At 35.4% G+C, this 20,660-nt stretch overlaps 1 protein-coding gene across 5 annotated transcripts in view; it reads right to left on the minus strand.

Moving 5' to 3' along the window:
• TP63 (tumor protein p63) overlaps positions 1 to 20,660 on the minus strand; it is a 214,546-nt gene that overhangs the window by 69,672 nt on the left and 124,214 nt on the right. For all 5 annotated transcript variants that reach the window (XM_011381558.2, XM_023525778.1, XM_011381554.2 and 2 more), the window contains one exon: positions 3,767 to 4,021. In XM_011381558.2, the coding sequence (XP_011379860.1) occupies positions 3,767 to 4,021 (255 nt within the window). The remainder of the gene's footprint in view (positions 1 to 3,766; positions 4,022 to 20,660) is intronic.

Consider the following 20,660-nt stretch of genomic DNA (forward strand, 5'->3'; position numbering starts at 1 on the left):
GTGAAACAAAGAGATATCAATTCAGACTCAAAAAACACTTGTGTGCCTATGACTAGCCAAGTGCTAGAAGGTGAGTTTACACATGTCACGTAATCTTCACAAGAAAGTATTAGCATTCCCATTTGTAGGTGAGGAAAGTGAGGTTTAGACAGATTGAAGTCTGTGGGCAGGTCCCGTATGCTGCTAGTAAATTTCAGGGTAGAAATCTGCACCTTAGTTTCTTGCCATTTCCAAATAATCATTCTGTCAACTGTCCTATTACTGATGATTCCCAGCGACAACAGTAGACCAGCACTTCATTAAATTAAAGGGGAGGACTTGATAACTAGTGGCAATTACATTGCAGAAATAAGAAAGTCTGAAACGAAACGTTAAATTCAGTGTTGATTTGGGTGTGTGAAAAGAGAATATGGAACAACATTATCACACTTCACTTTATTTCATTGGAAGAAGTTTAAAATAAATACCATATTTTTATGGAACTGAAAACACAATCACATTTGTTATTTAAAACACAGAGAAAGCAAAGGAAATATGCATATATACTTTAAATGTATTAATTGTATTTTGGCAGTAATTCTGAGTAAAACCAGAACTTAAAAGAGAAATCTCGATACGGAAGGATGACAAGTGATAAAATGGTACTAAAAAGATTTTTATTAAAGAATCACCAGAAGTCTATGTAGTAACTGTGGCCAACTCCTAATGACAGCTGCTTCTGCTGCTTCCAGTTTGTGGGCAGTTTTAAAATATAGTGTTTTATTTTGAAAAATTGCTTTAAACAGCACAGATGCCTAAGAATTAGGTGTTGTGTAATATGTCATGAAAAAAGGTCCTCCATCAGTTAGACTTCGGCTCCATACTACTTGTCCCTGTACATCAGTGCCTTCTATTAATCAAGAGGGAAGACAGTCTCAATAGGGCAGTGGAGAGACTTGAACTGGGAGTGAGGGGGGCCTGGGTTCCTCTCTCTCCTTGGCTTGTTATTAGCTATGTAACTAGTACGTCTCGATGTCTCTTTATAAGACTGGGATACAGCCTTGGTTATGAGGCTCAAATAAGATAAATATATGAGAAAACACTTTAAAAATGTGAGGCCTACTCATAAATTAATGATATATAATTTGGGTCAAAGAGTTAGATGCCTCTATGTATAAGACACTGGTGTCCAAGGCTAAGAACTTACATCTTGTCAAGTGATTTCAGTAGCTACTCAGATAGAGTTCAAGTGTGCTAGATTTAGAAGAAATGCACCAGGGCCTAAAATAAATGATTGTGAACAAGAAAGAACTGAATAAAAATATAACGACCATGTGATACACTACTAGGAAAGAATGGAAATCTCATTTAATCAGCTTATTCTGTAAAATCTATATAGTAGATGGTAAACAACTGAACAGAAACCCAGGAAAGACAGAACAGCTTAACTAAGGTCACTCATTAATGGCAGGCAAAATACCTGATTTGAACCTAAGTTGTCCTAAGAATGGTCTATGCTGATTATTAATAACATGTCAATAACATCTCACATTAAGAGAATAGGTTTCACCATACTCATTCTTGTCTTCATTAGAGGCAGACTAAACTCTAGGAAGATGAAGTGAAGGTCACAAACATAATCAAGACAAGAAGCCTGATTTTCTGGCTCCTACCCAGTCCTCTTTGCCATTACCATAGTGCTTACCCCCTTTCTCAGGATACTGTTATCACTGTTGCCATAGGTCAAGAAACTTTACCGGTGTGCTCCACAAAATATTTTCTTTTCTTTTTAACCTACCATTTAGGTAAAAATCTCCAGCCTTTTTTCGTGAGACAATTTACTTCTTTGAGAGAGGGGCTTTGATCAAAGATGGTTGAGAGTTGTGCTAAATCTGAAAAAAAGACCTAAGATTTCTGTAGGAGGAGGTGGTAAGGAAGAGAGGAGAAAGACCAATTTTAATGTTGTACTTATATCAAGCTCCATCCTTATGGTTCTTAAACCATTTTAGAAGGAAAGTAACAAATCATTAGCGGCCCCAATATTCCCATCATCCTTTCAGACGTGCTTACTCTTAATATAGTGGAGCCTTGCCTGAGTATGCCAAAGAAGAAATGGTCAGCCTTGAAGATCAGTGATTGCAAACATTCAAACTGGTGACTCCTATTCTAAAACACATCGGTGTTCCACTTATAAAATAGTTATTTGATGGTTTTTTCAGCAAAAGATTACTTAGACTGATCAATCTATATTTATTTAAGGCCTATGGTCTCTAAGTTGACTCACCTTTAGTGTCCATCTCCAGGATTATTACTATAAAAGAGACTAAAGATTCTGACACAATTGATAATGCATAGAAGAGAGATTAAGTTTTAAACTAATACTTAGACTTTATGGTTGAAATATGAACCATGACAGAACTGCTTCTCAAACCATTAACGAAGAGCACTAAAATAATTTTTTAAAATTATTTTTGGACCCCCTGACCTGAAATGATGAAAAGAGGAAGAAAGGACACAATCCAGTGGTCGAGGGCAGACTCAGAAACAGGTCCAACTACACAAAAGCCTCTGTTAATTTTAGGGATGTCACCTAACCTCCACATTCTTCAGCTTTCCTCACTACAAGAATAGGAGTTAAAAACATGTGCTACCAAGGTCATAAAGAAGTGAGGACAAAATGAGAAATTATGTTAAAATGTAGTGTCACAAATGCAGATTATTCATAAACTCTGTTCAACTGTATTAAAGGCTGTAGTGAACTGGATACTGTAACATAAAAAGAGAAATGCTTTCCAAAGAAACCTATTTGCCAAAAAGAGTGAAAAAAAGGGTTAAAAAAATTCTAAAGCTATTTTTATCAACGAGCTGATGATATTTGGAAGCATTTCTATAATCCATGAAAACATTAAATTGTTTGACAAACAGCATGCCACCTTGGTCTTGGGCATTCTTTGACCAGTTAAAACCAGTCTTGTAGGTCTCCTTCCACTCTGCTTATATTTGAGTTTTATTCATGTTATAATACATTACAAAATAAACTTTAAAATAGAATAAACATTCTTGTACCTTTTGAAGTTTTGAAAAATTTTCCACATTCTCTTAGAAAAGTTATACATGGAAAAAAATTTTTCAAATATTTTAAATCAGAATACTTTGGGACTAATTCAGGATTCTGAGATAGTGTTAGAGGCTCTTTTTTGGGGAAAAAAATATTTCTAAATGTAATAAAAATACATGTATCAATAAATCATGATTCATGTTATAGAAACTACATGTATAAACAAATTTAGCCCTTGCTTAGAAAATGAGATTTTAATTTCTTGTTTTGATTTTATTGATTTTTAAAATCATACCTTAATGTGACATTTACTTCCTCAAAATAATGACTGGTAACTATTCTACATTCTGAGGACTGCAAGCACATATCTATTATTATGATAATGCTTGTTGGCATAATGCTTTACATTTTTCCAAAAACTTTCACACAAAGGACCTTCCAACAGCATGAAACAGACAAGGACACATCGGCTGAAATTGCTAAGAGCCAGTCAGAATACAGGCCTCTGGTTCCCAGATCCGGGCTTTCCCAAGAGAGACGGCACTTTTTCCATCTCTGGTTCAGTGTTAAATATTCAAAAACTAAATGTCCTTAGAGGACAGGGAGTTTTCCATGATTCAATATCGATCTCTAAGCTTTGATGGTGGAAAAGTCCCTGGGGGATGATGAAGACCCTTGTACTTGGCAGTCAAGTTTAATGGTATATCTATTGGCGCCCAGTGCTCTTACCGTCCAGGTGGCCGACTTGGCAGTGCTGGACTGCTGGAAGGACACGTCGAAGCTGTGCGGACCTGGGTAGTCAGTGTTGGAGGGGATGGCTGGCGACGGCGAGAGGGCGTCGAAGGTGGAGCTGGGTTGCGCGTAGGGCGAGGGCGCCGTGACGCTGTTCTGCGCATGGTCTGTGTTGTACGGGCTGGTGGACGAGGAGCCATTCTGAATCTGCTGGTCCATGCTGTTCAGGAGCCCCAAGTTCGTGTACTGTGGCTGCAGGACACCCAGAAACGCCAATGTTAGCCATTTAAGTTGCAGATCATTGCTCCACAAAATGGCATCATTTGGTGTATGCATTCTGCAGAGCTCAACCTCAGGTCTGTAGCACTTCACATTCGAGGCCAAATGAGCAATTTGTAATACACAGAAACCAGAGAAGTTTCAGGCGTGTGTGTTTTGTTACGACCTGCACAGATCACACAGCTCTTATACGCAGCCTTTGGAGAGTGTGATCTTCTCAAGAGCCTTTGAAAGTAGAATATGTGCTTATTCACAAACAGGACAAATGTGTCCAGTACTAAGTAGCTGCTGAGGAGTTTTTAGAAATGAATAAATACTGCCTGCTTTTTCATTTTTTATTTCTTCTACTGTGGTATTCAAATGAGAAAGACCACCTGGTAGATATGTTCTCGAGGGGATTTAAGCACCAAATTATTGTATATAGAACATATAATGTATAGTTTTATAATTCTAAATTTTGTCCCAGGGTATCAAGAGTTTACCCCAAGGGCAAGTTTCATAAGAACTGGAGAGGCATGGGTAGCAGGGCCAGGGAGAGGCAACTAAATATTTTAAAAGGAAACATGCGAGTATATCATCCAAACACAACCACATTTCATTTTTTTTATCTGTTCTTCCATTTTCTTTATAGCAGTTTATTCTTTTCTAGAGTAGAACATGTACAAGACATACCATTGAGTTATGAATAAATTCTATATTTGATATAATGCAGAAGTACATTAGCTCAAATAGCTCTTCTGCCAGATGCGTTTATATGAATGGACCCTACCACAGAGAAAGTACTCAATATGATGTTTATGGAAAGACTTAATTAATTTCTTCTCAGCAAAACAACTTTACGGTATTAGTATCATAGAGGGGAAGCAATTTGCTCAAGCATCGGATAATACACAGAGTAGGGATTTTGAAACCAAATCTTCTGATTCCGAGTCCAGGGCCCTGCCCAGCCATCACAACTGCCAGCCTGCTCAGATAATTCAAGTCATTCCTAAACCTGAGTCAAATCGGATACATTTCCTAAAGGGGCAACCAGCCTACGGCACAGTTTTCCCTTAGTAAAACCTTTTGACACATGGAAATCTCATTGTTTCTACAGGTTAACAAAGGGAAACCAAACCAAAAGCAAGAAGAGAAAGGCATTCCTGTGGTACATATTTTATAAAGGAAATGAGTCGTCTGGCTCTTGGACTGAAATATAACTCTTAAATTTCCAGACTAAGTAAAACTACAGAGAAGAACAAACTTGCAAAGAAATGCTTAAAAAATTGAATTAAACGTTACATTTAATGAAAGTATTTTCCTAAACTTGACATATTTCGCTTTACGTATTTCACTTCCCATGGAGAGGAGAACTGGGCTCTGCCATTCCATTCAGTCCAGAGACCATCTGTCTAAATGTTAACGGTCGCATGCCCATTCCATTACATTTATACATTCGCATTCCACTGCCGAATGCCATGTCCCCATTTGCTCTTCAAATAACTATTAATCTCTTTACACTTATCCCCATGCTGACAAGAGCAGCTGTTTGTCTCGCCTTCTCTCCCTTCTGGCTTCTACAGCTCCTATTCCTCTCCTCTCCTTCATCTCCAACTTCCCCTCTTGACAGGTATGGCAAAACTGCAGGTAAGACAACTAGGGAAGAAAAAAATTAAAACCTGAGGCGTGTTCAAATGTGTCCACACTCCTGGCTAAATTAAAGCTGTTAGGATTCCAAGCCCGCGGCAACTGCCTAGGAAGGGGATTGAAAAGATATTATTTGTGTTCAAGTTAAGGGTCAATATACAAAGCACTCCTGAACGTCCTTGTAGGAATCAGATAATGCTCCCAGAGGCACGTGCTTCCCTACAGCAGTACAATTAGAGAGGCAGCGGTCCCTGACAAAAAGGACAAAGAAACTTGGAGGAGCACTTTCACACTGGCAGTGAAATGCCTGTTGGGCCACCCTTTTACTCCTCCTTCTAACTACACAGAATGGAACTTCGGCTAATTGTAGGCTTGGATAAGAACAAAGAAACAAGGCCCTTTTGAAATTTTTTTCAATATATGTAAAGAGAGAAGTTTTGGGATCCAGGTTTAAAAGCCAGTGAGCAAACACTCAGCGCTTCTTGAAGGACTTAAGAGAAATGAAAACTCCATTTACCTTGGAAGCACAACAGAGACCCCTGGGCTGAACAATTTGGGTGGACCAAAGAAGCAGAAAGTATATTCCCAAAGTCATTAATAGCCCTGTTGGTGATGATGGGTTTGCTTTCGAATGCCATCATTTTTAATTCCATACAGTTCTAAGTGAAATTTTTTACTTAACAACAACAGTATTTGCTTCCAAAGCTAATGCCTCAATTTATAACTTAAAGCTTTCTCAGGTTTGAGCAAAAAAGCTGTTTACTATCCAAGAAAAAAATGGCAAAACATATTTCAATTTAAAATTTTTCTAAATTTTACTTTAAATAAACAGAAGCCAAGTAGTATACTCAACCATCTTAAAAAATAAAAGTGCATAAAACCAACACTACAAACTTTAAAATAATTAGCCTAAAACACAAACAACAAACCCACTAAAGAAAGAACTGTAGTATTGGAAATCTATTTGGACTTTCTACAGCTTTACTAAAAATCAGTGTCATAAACCTGCCATAGTAAACAGTTCTTTAGTACTTAATTTAAAAAAAAAAAAAACATTTAGTTAACAACAACAGAAGTTTCTTATTTGCTTATTTCTTTGATTTGAAGTGAGAGTGGAATGTTGACAGCGTACGATTGGAGGCAAGGGCAGACCAGAATAGCCACGAAGAACAAGTATTACATAGGCAGGAGCTGAAAAATAATTTGTAGGGCTCGTTGCAGAATGAAAATACAGGGCCTGTTGTTCATAAATTATTAAGAGTTCCAAAATGCTGATAGCAGAGATTTAAACAAAGTATAGGACTCTTCATGATGGCATACTCTGCATGCCTGTGAAGCTAGATTCTGTGCCAGATTTATGTGAATAATATTTATCCTTTATTTTCCACTGAAATGAAGCTGGTGGGATGAAGAGAGCAGTATTGTTCCCCTTCTTTACTGTCAAAAATTTCATAAATACAGAGGGGAGAAACCTGCGTTATACTGGGATGCTAATTTAACGCCTATTTCAAATAAAAACATGACACTTTCCTATAAGTCACAAAAACTGTCCTTGGAAGAACTCTCCAGGGGTTCCATATATCTCACGTGTTTCTTATGTAACAAAACTATTAAAACATTTGAAATGAAACAAGAAGTAAATTGTCCCTTTCTAACCACAAGATATCTTGATCTCAGAATAGCCTTAATATATTCTACAGTAAATGAATGAATGAATGAATGAATGAATGAATGAAAAATGTTTTATATCCATCTTCTCACAACTGAAAAAGGAAAGTCTTCTTTCCACAAAATGTAATAGGCAAACATAAATACAATTTGTCTGATATCTGCTGTAAGCCTGATAAACAATCAATTTCCTCTGAATTCAAACAGATGCTTCATTTCCTATAAAATAACTTTGAAATAGAAGACTAACAGACTGGACTCAGAAAAATAGCCAATATCTGTAGCTGAAATATATTAAAGTTCATAATAGATGAGCTGATCTGACCACATAAAAGATGAAACACACCTTAGTCACAGAGACTTAGTATATTCCAGATAATTACAGAACAGCCCAGGGGGTTTCTGAAACATGAAGCTGGTGTGATAAGTATAGGGATACCCAGGGGCTGAATCTCACACTGTTTGCTTTCATCATTAAGAAAAAAAAACAAATATAACTACCATTGCCAAATCTAAGAAGAGTATTTTCTTATTATTTTGTTTTTTTCTCCCCCATAAGTCGTTTTTCATTCTGATAGCCATCCACGGACTCTGATTTATTTCTTCACTAAAATTCAATTTAGATGCCTAGAATTAAAATAACAAGATATATATTTTTTAAAAAAGCAATATAGAAGATTCGATCTTCCCTGACTGGTCACTGCTTTCAAATTGTCCTATAAATGCAATCCCTTTAGTTTTATTTTATTTTTCTTTCCTGGATTCATCGTTTAATGATCTGAAATTCTGCACATATTGTGGGCCTGAATTTTCATCATCTCAGAAATAATGTATCAGTATATATTGCTGTAAACAAAATTTAGTGTTGAATACCTGGGTTTATACTTATTTAAGGTTGATGGTGCACTTACCTTCCTACAAAAGAATTTAACATCAGAAAAGGATTCCATTCAAGTCATTTGACCAGTATAATGGAAACAGGGACTTAGTTATAATTTATGTTTCTTAAAATCTCAGTCCTCTAATTTATCTGTATAAGGGAAATTTTATAAGTTCTCTTTCCCAGACATTACTATCTGTAATAGCTGATTTATGACAACATGGCAATGATAGCCAGCAATGTATGGCAAAAGGTTAATAAGAAAAAGGAATAAAAGCCAAATCAGGGATAGGAGAGGTTACTCTTGGGATATAGAATCATAATTTATTTACCACAATTTAAATGTTCCCTTGCCACAGAAAATAATAACTTGCCCAAATTTCACTTGGAGGAAATATTTATAACCTTTGACTGACTGCTGATGAGACTAGGGACTTGAACATTCTTTAACACTCCTAACATTCCTGAATGGATCCTAGTCATGCAAAAGAACTCTGAACTTAGACTTGGTGATGTGGGGTCTAAGTCTCACACTAATACTGATGTGCTGTATACCCCTGGGCAAAGAACTTGAACAACTTGCATCTTAGTTTCCCATAGGGAGATTGATTCTGATCATCAAAATATGAAGGTGAGACAATTCTAACATTCTGGTAGATATGACCATCCTCATCCTCAAAGCTCTTTAAAAATGCCATGAGATTGCTTTAAAAAAAAATGACTTTTTTCTTTAAGCCTAGAAATTTAAAATGTTTCACGCAGCATATATAGTTTCCTCAGCTGATATAACCTTTCACCTCAGACTTCGTGGAGGAGCTTTTGTGAACATTCTAAAGCCCCTTCTGGGAAAAGAAAACAGTTTTCTTCATGACCCTGGCTTTACAAGGCATTCATTCGATTATGCTCTAGCAGACAGAACTACATTTTCACCCACAAATATTAGCAGGATAGTGACTTTTCAACAAGCACTGCCTTAGGGAGAAATAGTTGTCATTTTTCAGTCTTCTACCACCTGTGTCACTTCAAAGAATGATAGTTTGTTTTATGCTAGAATTAAACACAATTGACTTAAAGTGCTCCATTCGAGGTCAAGAAGATATTTGTATTATAACGTTAAGTTAGAGTACCTTCTTCCCACCTTAAGAATTTATTTAGCACTACATTTTTCTCAAAAACAGATTTTGTTAGATGTAAAATACTTCTTTGTAGATCAAATGAATCTAAAAGGCTAATGCTTGGAGGTAAAATATATTCAGAATTTATAATAAAATTTAAGAGTAAAGCATTTAAGCACACATAAACCTAGAAAGACAGTAGGCAGAGAACTTGCTAGAATATTTTAAGTTCTTATACAAAATTTCAAGACTGCTTTGAGGACCAAGATTCCATAACTTAGGAGAGAGCTTCCTGAAAGCCACTAAGGCAGACAATGGCGAGTGAGACAAATAAATATAAAGCTGGCTGATCAGGCGGAAAACAATGTCAAAAAATATTATACACAGTATTTGGAAAGCCAGGAAGTGTGAAATGTGTTGAAGTTAAAATTCAATCTGAATGTAGCTAAATTACGTGGTGTAGAGCTCAATTAAGGAAAAATAAACTTGAAATTCTATGATTTCAGTGAGTACTCCCTTCCAGTAATAATAACAAATGAACAAAATTATAATCATGAGCATCTCCATTATGAAAGAAATATACCATTACATACCAAGGAAGCATTGAGCTTAGCAGAAAGCATAAAGGTATAATTTCAATATTCAGTAATTCTTGATCCAGATATTAGAAAAAATATACAGTTTTAGTTTCTATAAAATGAACCAAGAGTTATTTATTGAAGTTAGAACAAAAATATGTTTGAGGATATTTTCTATCTATAACAATCACTGTTTTGATAGATTTATTTAGCAGACATAACAATGTTAAGAGAAGGAAGTATATATATGATGGAAATTTTCAGTGAAATTTAGGCCATTTGTATGGAAAGCATACTACAGTGACTTTAGAAACTCATCAATAATGCTTCGTTGGTTTTTAAAGTGAGTCTAAAATATTTTAAAAGAATTTCGATAATGTATCTGTCTAGTCTATATCAGAAATTATGACTTAAAACAATGGGATGATTAACTGTAGTGGACATTTTACCACAGGGGATAGTTTAGCTCACCAGGATCTGAAACTTAAGACATCTAAATTTCAATAAAGTAATATTAATTTTAGTTGTTTACAAGATTTTGAAAAATGTGAAACATAGTTAACATCCATATTCAATCCTTTCTATGAAAAGAATATGAGCTATTACTACCATTACTATTATAAATACTCTTTCTGGAGAACTAGAAGGTATATATATATATATATATATATATATATATATATATATATATATATACACACACACACACACATATACATATACATATATATGTATATATATAAAATTTTATATATAAGTATAAAATTTATACTTATATATAAAGTATATATATATAAAGTATATATATATATAATATATATAAAATTTATAATAAAGTATATATATATATAATTTTATATATAAGTATATATAAAAATAAATAAATAGATAAATACGCTTTCTGGGTCCTTATTGTGTTCCTCACTTCATGTTAAAGTGTTTGCATGTACTTTCTCCATTTGAGCAAGGTGGCATTATTACTTCATATTTTATACATATTTTATAGATAAGGAAATTGAAGCTCTACAAGATGAAGTAACTTGCTCAAGGTAGTATGTGACAAAGCCCAAATGTGAAACCAGTAAATCTGGTTGGAGAACCCGCTTTTTTAAGTATCCTCATTCTGATTGCATGTCCATTGGAGTCACTCAAATTTCTGCCTGGAATTTTTATATAAAAGTTATACTCAATGCAAGCATGCCTCTTTTATATCTAAAGAAATGTTTTCCCTTCATTAAAAACAAGATATAAAACTTTAACCATTCCTAGATTATGTGTAATTGCAAAAAGAGACTGAACTCCTTGGGCTACCACCTGAAATTCACTACAAATGTGATCATGTCACTGTCGAGCTTGAATACCTTGAGTGAGTTCCAACTCTCTTAAAATAAAGGCCCCAGTCTTTAAAATGGCCTATTCTGCAGTATATGAAACTCTCTCTTTCACTCCCTAAAGAAAGACCAACTAAGCATTCTTATAGGTTTTTAAAAGCGAAAAACTCCTTCATTCCTCAAGCCTTTTGCAAATGTAGTCTGTTTCTTCATTCACCTTGCAGCTTTTAGTTTCAACGACATCTCTCAGAAGTCTTATTTGCTCACATAGATATTCTCCTTTGTTTCACACTGTCATAGCACTCTTTCTCTTTACAGCATATAATTATAATTGAAATTAATTATTTGTATTAATTTTTAATGGATTTCTCTGCTAGACCATAAGTTCATGAGCTATTATATCTAGCATGTTTAGTGCTGAGTCTCATATCTGGAACAGTGTCTGAGACACAGTAGGTGCTCAAGAAATATTTATTGAAAGAATAAATGCAAAATCTTTCAAAATAAAGATCTCTTTCAGAAAGTATCTCTTATATTCTGACATAACTAAATATCGATTTTTATGCTGAAGTAAGTCTGTCTCCAAATTGGATTCATCTCTGTATGTATGACTGCCAGGTGAATGTTACAGTGCATCTCCAAATAATCTCTGTGACCTTTACTTTGTATTTTACATTGTTTTTTTGTAGGTGGGAATTGTGCTTTTAGTTTTAACTTTTATGGGAACTAGTAGCAGAATAGCCAGTCCTGTCACTCACAAGGCAATGAGTAATACTTGGTAGCTCACACCTAGCTGGGAAGTTTATTAATGAGCTTCTACTTCCTTGAAGCAAACACATGCACATTTTTGTGCCAAGGCAGTGTTTTTTCTCTGATGGTCTAGATTTTGTTTCTAATGTATCTAGGTCAACAATAAGAATCTAAATCTTTATGGTCATATAATTATTCATTTCCTATCAATGGTACTTGTGGCCAAGTGTAGGTTGCTTAGGAAAAACACTACCCAGAAAAAAAGCTTTGAGTAAAACATTACTTTTTGGTAGATAGACCACAAATTGGTCCCTCCCTCTTTAATGTCCATGATTTTCTGCCCAGTTAGCCAGAATTCAGTTTAGAATAATGCCATAATTAAGGGCTTATGAATGTATGTTTTGAGGAACTGAGATTGTAGTTTATCAGGCTTACAAACCATTTCTTGCAAATGGTCTGAATTTATGACTTCATTTTCCAGACTTGACAACACACTCAGAGGTTGAAACACTAGTGTTTGTTTGCAAATGGAAAACTAAAGCATGAGACAAGGAGTATATTTCTCAGTCTTATATTCTATACATATTCAAATGAGGAGCACTGTTTCATAAGTTCTAATTTGCTTTTGCTTGTCAAGTTCTTCACAGATTGCTACATTTTTTTTATTATATTTGAGTTAATTAAAGTTTTTAGTTATTTACTATGCTTCGTAATTAGACATGTTGACTTATATAACACTGGACTGTTCCTTTAAGCTGTCACTTTTAATTGCAAAATAAAACAGAAATTTCCAACTATGCAGAAAACATGCCTTACTTTGAAAGACACTCATCTATTTTTTTCATTCTGTTTAGCCCATTATGAAAGTAACGATCAATCAATCAGTTTAATAATTACAACAGCTCATTAGTGTCTTATTTGAACAGAAAAAGAATGGGACACCAGGGTTAAGAGCAAAATGACACAAGATTTCCCAGACATCCTTTAATAACAACACCATAGAAAATAAAAGAGAAAAGTATTTGCAAATCATCAAGCTGTTCGCCCAGTGCAAACCAACCAGATCTTTGGTGATGATCAAGAGACATGCAGGGGAGAAAATGAATCAAGGGAACAGTGTGGGAGCAAATAAACACTTAAAAATGGACTGCGAAGCCAGATAAAAATCTAATCTGTTCAGTTTTTTTAAAAAAATCAAACACATTCTCTGTCCTCATGGGCAATCAATTAAGTGAAAGCAGCACACACTTTACACTGTTTACCTCTGTTAGAGCACAAGTCATTCCTTACTCAAGAAACTGCCCTGTCTTTTAAAAACTTTCTTGCCACTTGAAGTATGGACATAAATAAATACCTGGGCTCATTACAAAAACAAAACAAAAAATCCCTTGCAAGATGTCAAGGAAAACCATATGATTCATTACATACAGGTAAAGACAGGGCTTGTACAATGTGTGTGATTGCTTGGCTTTTTGCACAGGTCAGTTACAAAAAGCCATTTCTGTAAGTATTTACAACATGCCATGTTGTTATCTGAAGATACCCCTTCAAGCATACCACACATCCTCTACTCTCTAGGAGTCTTCGGTCTAGAGGTGGGAAAAAGGCATCAGGTCCACATGGAGAGTAATGAGGGAGGAACAGAGAAGCACAGAGTTCAGAGGAAGAAAGGGGAATTATTCAGAATAGGGGGATCTGAGAAATGTTTAAGGGCGAAGTAACCCCTAAGCAGAGGCTTAAAAACAGGGAAGGATTTGACCTGGAAATAAATATTTGGGGCTTGGTGTTGGATTACAGAAAGAAGGCAGAAAAAGTCTCTTCTCTGAAATCTTACTGTTCTGAATTTCAGCCTTTCAAGCTCTTTGAGACTGTCTATTGAAATGATTTCCCAGGCCTATAGCTTATAAAGGGCATTCTACCTCACCCAGTGTTACCACTCTGTGTGTGTCTTGTGGAGTCCTCAACCTTAGTCTGGTGACAGAGTCTCACATGGTCTATTTAAAAGTAATCAAGCCATTCCCAAAACATCTGATGTTGCCCTTTGAGAGGGTAATGGTTTTCCTTTTAATTCTAACTCCATCAATAGAGTGACACTAATCCAGACTGATTTGAGTAAACAGGGCATATTCCCCATTGTCTCTGTGATCTGAGAAAGAATAAACTTGAGAAAGATCACTGCCTGGATTGGAAATGGCCCCTTTGGGTGTTTTGCGCAAGCTTAAAAGGAAAAAGTAAATGCCTGTACAGAGTTTTTTCCAAGGCAAGCTCACTTTAGGGGTGGTAATTCTCATAGGGGTATTATGCTAAACTGCACCTATTAGTGGCTTTAGCACCAATAAGAAAGTAGAACTATTTCTTTTGTAGTGTTTCCAGAAGAGCTGGCGAGAGTGTTTCATAAATTTCCGCCTCTGGCAACACACCACAGTTTGACTCAAAATTTCCTCTTTCAGCTTTTATAAGGATTTTTTTTTTTTTTTTGTGGCTATTTAAGGAATACAGACAAAATGCAATTTAGATCACAATTTTTGCACGAGATATCAATTTATACTCTACACTCATCCACTACATTCCAAAAATGTTTTATTCTGGCCAGTTATTTCCTCTCCTGAAACCAACATGTGCTTTATCTAAACACCAGTTACTTAATTTTAAGTTGACAGGTGAATATTATGTGGTGAAGCCATCTTAACTTCAATCTACAGGACAGTCCTATTGTAGTTTGTCTTTGGAAAAGAAACATAAATTGTGTAAAGTTAGTCATTATTAAACATGAAATAAAGAACTATCCAAGACTTTTTGGAGGTCAAGAGATGGAAATGAATCCTTTTGAATAGTATAGGTGGGCTATATTATCAGTTCAAACAAGAAAATCAAAAGCGAGGAAGTATAAAGTACTTTTTCTGAAAAGACTTTACAGACATTTCATTTAACTACTTATTTCTACAAAGGAGGTTGTATAGCGAGGTGGTAGTTTATGGAAATTCATTGTTTCTCCTAATGTCTGCACAGAGTTAAAAGCAAGACAATCGTGTGCTAACATTGGATAATTTTCTAAATCCACTTTATGCATGTGGAGGGTTTGGTTGGTAAGAAAGAGGAAGAAATGAGCTACAAGCTTGGACATTCCTTCATTTATCCTAGAGCCCAGTTCTCCTCCTACCTACTCTCTTTGCCTTTAAATCAAGTGACTGAGTTTCCTCCCATATAAACTTACCCTCTTCTACCTCGCTATTATCTCTTTAATAGCCTGAATTTTCTTCCTGGGTGAAATAGAAGTAATGAAGGAGATTGTGAGAGGACAGGATATTAATATGGTAAACACATGTTTTCCCTCAATATTTCTGTTTAAATCTTAAACGCAAATGTGTATCCTTGCACAAAATAAAATTTGAAAAATTTCTGGTAAAGATTTTTATGTTTCAAATACCAAGATCTTGATTTTTGTTGGGAGTGTTGTTTGTTTAATTTCAGAGATTGTTTGTTTCTTCAATGGGACATTCATATTTGCTTCTGCTCTATCATTTCCCAGTTAAGACTGGGAATTCTCAATCTTTGACAAACATCATACTTCGTATATTGGCTCACATTTAGCTCCAGGATTACTATTTGCATTTAGAGCAGTGACCAGAGAATAAAGTTTTCTTCTCCTGATTCAAGATGGCTATTTAACAAATAAAGTTGATACTAATTAACACAGAGACTCAGTCTGGATTTTGTTCCCAGCTTTGATTAATTTTAAAGAATGTAATTACTGGATCCCTATGAGGGTAAGTCACCTTATCTGTCTCAACAGAAGTCTAAGGAATGAGAACAGGAAACCCTCATCTTCGCCAATGCAAGCAATCCTTTGGGCTAATTCTTTTCCCTCCCTGTATAATGCCTCTTATTATCCCTGGAGCACACAGAAAAAGTTTTCAAACTTGAATTCTAAACACTACCCGTGCTTTCAAAATATGCACGTGTTCTAGCTCCTACTGAGATAAAAGCCCGTATCATTTTTTGTTGCTCTTTCTACAAAATCTTTCCATTTTGACACATGTATTGAATACGGATCAGTGTTTAAATCAACATTTTCTTTCCAAGTCAATATACCATACTCTTTTATCTGGTCCTGTACAGTTCTTGTATTTTTTATTTATTTTCTACCCCTTACACAGAATGACCTTCTTCCCTTCCCCCTGGGCTAAATTCTGATCTTTAAACTATGTGAAATATGACCTTTGCCATGAACAGTTTGAGGCCATTTCAATGTTTTTGCGAATTTTGGTGTATCTTACGAGAAGGTATCTTACCTTGTGGTGTCTTTTGTACTGGAGTCATTCTTGAACACCTTCTATGCACTCTAGTATTGTGAATTCTCAGGGGCCAGTGATTGCAACTTAGTAATTTCAGCATTCTTTATGGTGCCTAGCACCATGACTATACTTAATTAGCTCTATAAGTGTAGAATTCTAAGGAAATGCTTCCGTTTGTGGGAGAAATAATCTAAATGATTTGTGGCTGGGATATCGAAATCACTCTATCCAGTTTACAGCCAAATTTACACTACTTTTTCATTTTGGATTGAAGGATTGGGAAAAATAATGAAATAAAGAGTGGGGTCTGTTTATAAAATGGCCATATACGATAGGAATATGAAACTTTGTCTTCTAACTGAAACACATTTGAAAGTGAAAGTGGTACTATTAATAGTTATATTTGAATAGGACATAACTACATCAATTCATACAAACCAAGACCAATGGTTCCCAAATTATCTTTGGAAGGGGCCACCGCTATTAAAAAAAAAAAAAAAGCTACAGGCAGAGAATACACAAGTCATGTGGGACTTGAGAAATAATCCATTTCTACCCTTCCGAAGGTGGGTAAGGTGTTGGATATTCTTGCAAAACAGGCAACCAATGTGTGATGCAGAGAAATGCATTTTATACTTCCAGGCAGTCTTGAGCAAAGCCATCTATCGAGCCCTAGTACAGATCTCATTACACCACTCTTCTGCTCAAATTCTTCCATAGCTTATTATTGCCACTATAGTGAATGTATTATGGCCTCCATGAGCCCACTCTATCTTACATTTCTAACTTCATTTCCTAATTCTTTCACACTTTCAATTCCATCTGAACTATTTGACATTTCTGAGCATACCAGCGTTTGTCCCACCTCTACTCTTCTGCTGATCCTTGATTCTTCACCTGAAATCCTTGCTCTGTCTTAAATTTCTAGGACTTAGAAAGCCCTACCTGTCCTTCCAAGTACAGCTGCATCCTACATATTCATATTCATGTTGACTTTCTTGATCCTTCTGCTTTGAGGTATTGTCTTTCTTTGACCTTTATATTTTGCTCACACTTCTCATATGACACTGAAGAACTGTCCTCCAATACGACTGTATATGCTCATTACTCTTAGGAAATGTAAAGTTCATGGTGTAGGAACTGTTTCTTACTCATTTTTTATGGCCCATATACCATCTTATATGTAACTGATACTCATTAAACATTTATTTAAAAAGAGTAAGTTGATCCTCCTTCTAACCTAAGTTTTCTTCCTCAATAATACTAATCATAAATATTACAACTCAACTAAAAGGTGTAAGTGAAAATTATAAAATGTTTAAAAACCTAGCAGATTAATAAGCTATGACTCATCATTTTCTTGTGCCTCCAAAATGTGTTCTTAAGAAAAGATTTGAAATATAATTTATAGCTTAACTTTTAGATCAATTATTTTACCTAAATACTTCAATCCATTCTCTTCCAGAACCAAATACACTACCCTATCAGATACTTTTCACAGGCAACATAGTCCACTAAATTGGCACTGGACAATAATGATACATAAACCATCTGACTTTTTTTTTCTCATTATACATTTGAAAGAAAACTGTGAGTCCATGATCTTGGAAAAATTTTATCTTCAAAATCGTAAGACTTTTATGGAAATAACTGTTATTTTTCACTGATATTTTTGGGGGTATCTGAGTTCGTTCTTCCATACTTATTGACATAAACAGTTAGAAGTTAAAAATGTATTTAACAAGGGAAGAAGTTTAATTTCATAATATTACTATGAAAGGAGAATTTTTTTACCCAGCCACTTCTAACCCACCAGCTCAGGCCCTACCCAAAGGAATCATATCACCTCAGAGAAAGCTTAGGTACATTTATGGTAACATATTTCTCAATGGTTTGATCCATATCCTTCCTTGACAAACATAAAATCTTGTGACCTCAGATGAACACTCCCTTAATAGGAAAAATATAGGATCTAAATTTGGTGTATCCTCACTGTCTAAGAAAATTTTAGCAACTTTGCATTTAGAAAATGTATGTGGAATGATGAAAGAGCACCAATATTTCTTTTTTTTCTTTTTTTTTGGTTGCTATAGTTAACCCAGGCATTCATTCATGCTTCCTACTGTGCTCTCCACACCCCCGTTGAGGATCACTGCTCTTCTAAAAAACAAAACAAACCAAACATGCTTTTTCCTTATCTAGGTAAAGGATAAGTGATTTATTACCACCACTCATTTTTCCAATAGTAGTGAAGGAAGGTATGACCTATGATCTGTGATCTAAGATCTCTTTCTCCCAGTTCCCTCTGGGCTTGAGGGCAACCAATTGTAAAACAAGTACAATCTAAGACTGTAACATGAAATAAGGGACACAGTGTGGCTGACACCTAAATCAAACCTGCGGCCTTTGCTTCTTACCTGTGCTTTTTTACTTAAGATGTTAAACATCTCAGAAGCACAACATTTATTAACTATTAAGAGAAAAATCACTCTCATGTGAAAAATATGATTCAGCCCTTGGAAACAGTATTGGGACAGGAAAGACTATATCCCTTGACCATGCAGGTCCAGAGGACAATTATGGCAATAACCTGGACTTCAAGAGCTTATACTGCTGCCTTAACACTTTTCTTTTTGCTCTCAACTAGATTTGCACAACAGTTATGAAAACTTTTTTGAGCATCTACTATGAATCACAACAGCCATTTTTAGAGTATGTTCTATCTCACGTTGGTATTAAAGAAAAAATGGTTAGGTAAACAGGACTCATTTATACACTTATAGCTCTCTGAAGTTCAGAAAGAAAAATCATTAACCTCAATTTGTAAAGAGAGGTGTGTCCATATATGAGCCTTGAAGTCCTGTTTAGTTGTAAAATACTGTAACCCATTCATGAAAGTATCTTTCCTTCTTCATCTAGAACCCCAAAAGGGAATTTTTAATAAAAATGCCCTTCTAAGGAGTTTGAGAGTCTTTCCTTTCTCTCTCTCGCTCGCTCTCTCTCGCGCGCGCTCTCTCTCTCTCTCTCTCTCGCTCTCTCTCTCTCTCTCTCTCTCTCACACACACACACACACACACACATACACACAGACCAGTTTTTTGGCAAGAAAGTTGAACTAAAACTTAATCTGTGAAGAATTTCCTTTCTTTTGAGTCTCTCTCTTCCAGTCTGAGACCAGTCCCAGAGGCTGTGTCATTTCAAGCCTGGCACACTGAAGTGGTGATTGCTCGAGGCCTCTCCATTGTAAACCAAGGGTGGAACCTTAAGCCTTGCCTGTTACATCCTGCCCCATGTTCTCCTTCCTTCTGGACCCTTTCCTGTTCATTAACAGTTTCCCGAAATTCATCTCCGCTTGTGGGGAGAGAATAGAAAAGTTACGGAAAGGAAAGTAGAGAAGGAACAGTGTTCTTATACTGTTTTTGAGTTATCGACCCAAAGAAGCTCCTAGCAAATTAAATTGAAAAATTACTTGACATCAGAGAATAGGTTTTGGTTTTAAAATAGCTTTCACTCTCTTAGGGAGTTATATGCCTTTTTATTCTTAATTTGCCCAATTTTTAACAATTCTTATGTGATAATAGTAGATTGCTGTAACCGTATTAACAAGTACTAACAAACGTTACCTTAAAGTGAGTCCCCAAATGTTATAGCTTTTGTATTAAGTTTTAGGATTCTCAGAGCCATGTGCTCCCTGGCATTTCATATACTCAAATGTAGAACTGCATTTTTACAGAAGACTAAATATAACCCTATACAGAAAAGAAAGCTATTCTTAAGAATATAATAGAAATCAAGCCATGGAGATAACACATGGTACAAAGACTGGCAGAAGATACAACATTCGTGGTGGCAGTATACAAAAAGATGCAAGAAAGTAGAGAAATTCAGCTATGTTTTTTTTTTTTTTTTTCCCATAGACATTGTCTATACACATTAACAGCACTCCAACAGAAAACAGACAACTGTTGCCTTTTTTTAGCACCTGACTACACATTCACCTAAAGTTTTTAAAAACTCACACCCTTGTAAAGGTTTTTCTTTTCAACATACTCTCACATACAACATGATTCTTTGCCTCCATAAAAGGCAATAATGCCTACAGATATCTTCTAATCACAGGATTTATGCAGCTTTTCTCCTTTCATGAGAAAAAATCATCTCTTTCCACTTTACGTCAAAATTATACTTTTCTTATAGATATCTCTAAACTAACATTTGCTTCTCCCCTATTATCCACATAGTCAAATCCCAGCCTGCTTATAAATACTGTGTATGAAATAGTTCATGAACAAATACAAAGTCAGATATGGCGTGACCTACTGATCATTTTTTTAATGATAAAACTAGACAACATTGGATCAAATAGAAA

This window comes from Pteropus vampyrus, unplaced genomic scaffold, assembly GCF_000151845.1.
Source record: "Pteropus vampyrus isolate Shadow unplaced genomic scaffold, Pvam_2.0 Scaffold14, whole genome shotgun sequence".
Lineage (NCBI taxonomy): Eukaryota > Metazoa > Chordata > Mammalia > Chiroptera > Pteropodidae > Pteropus > Pteropus vampyrus.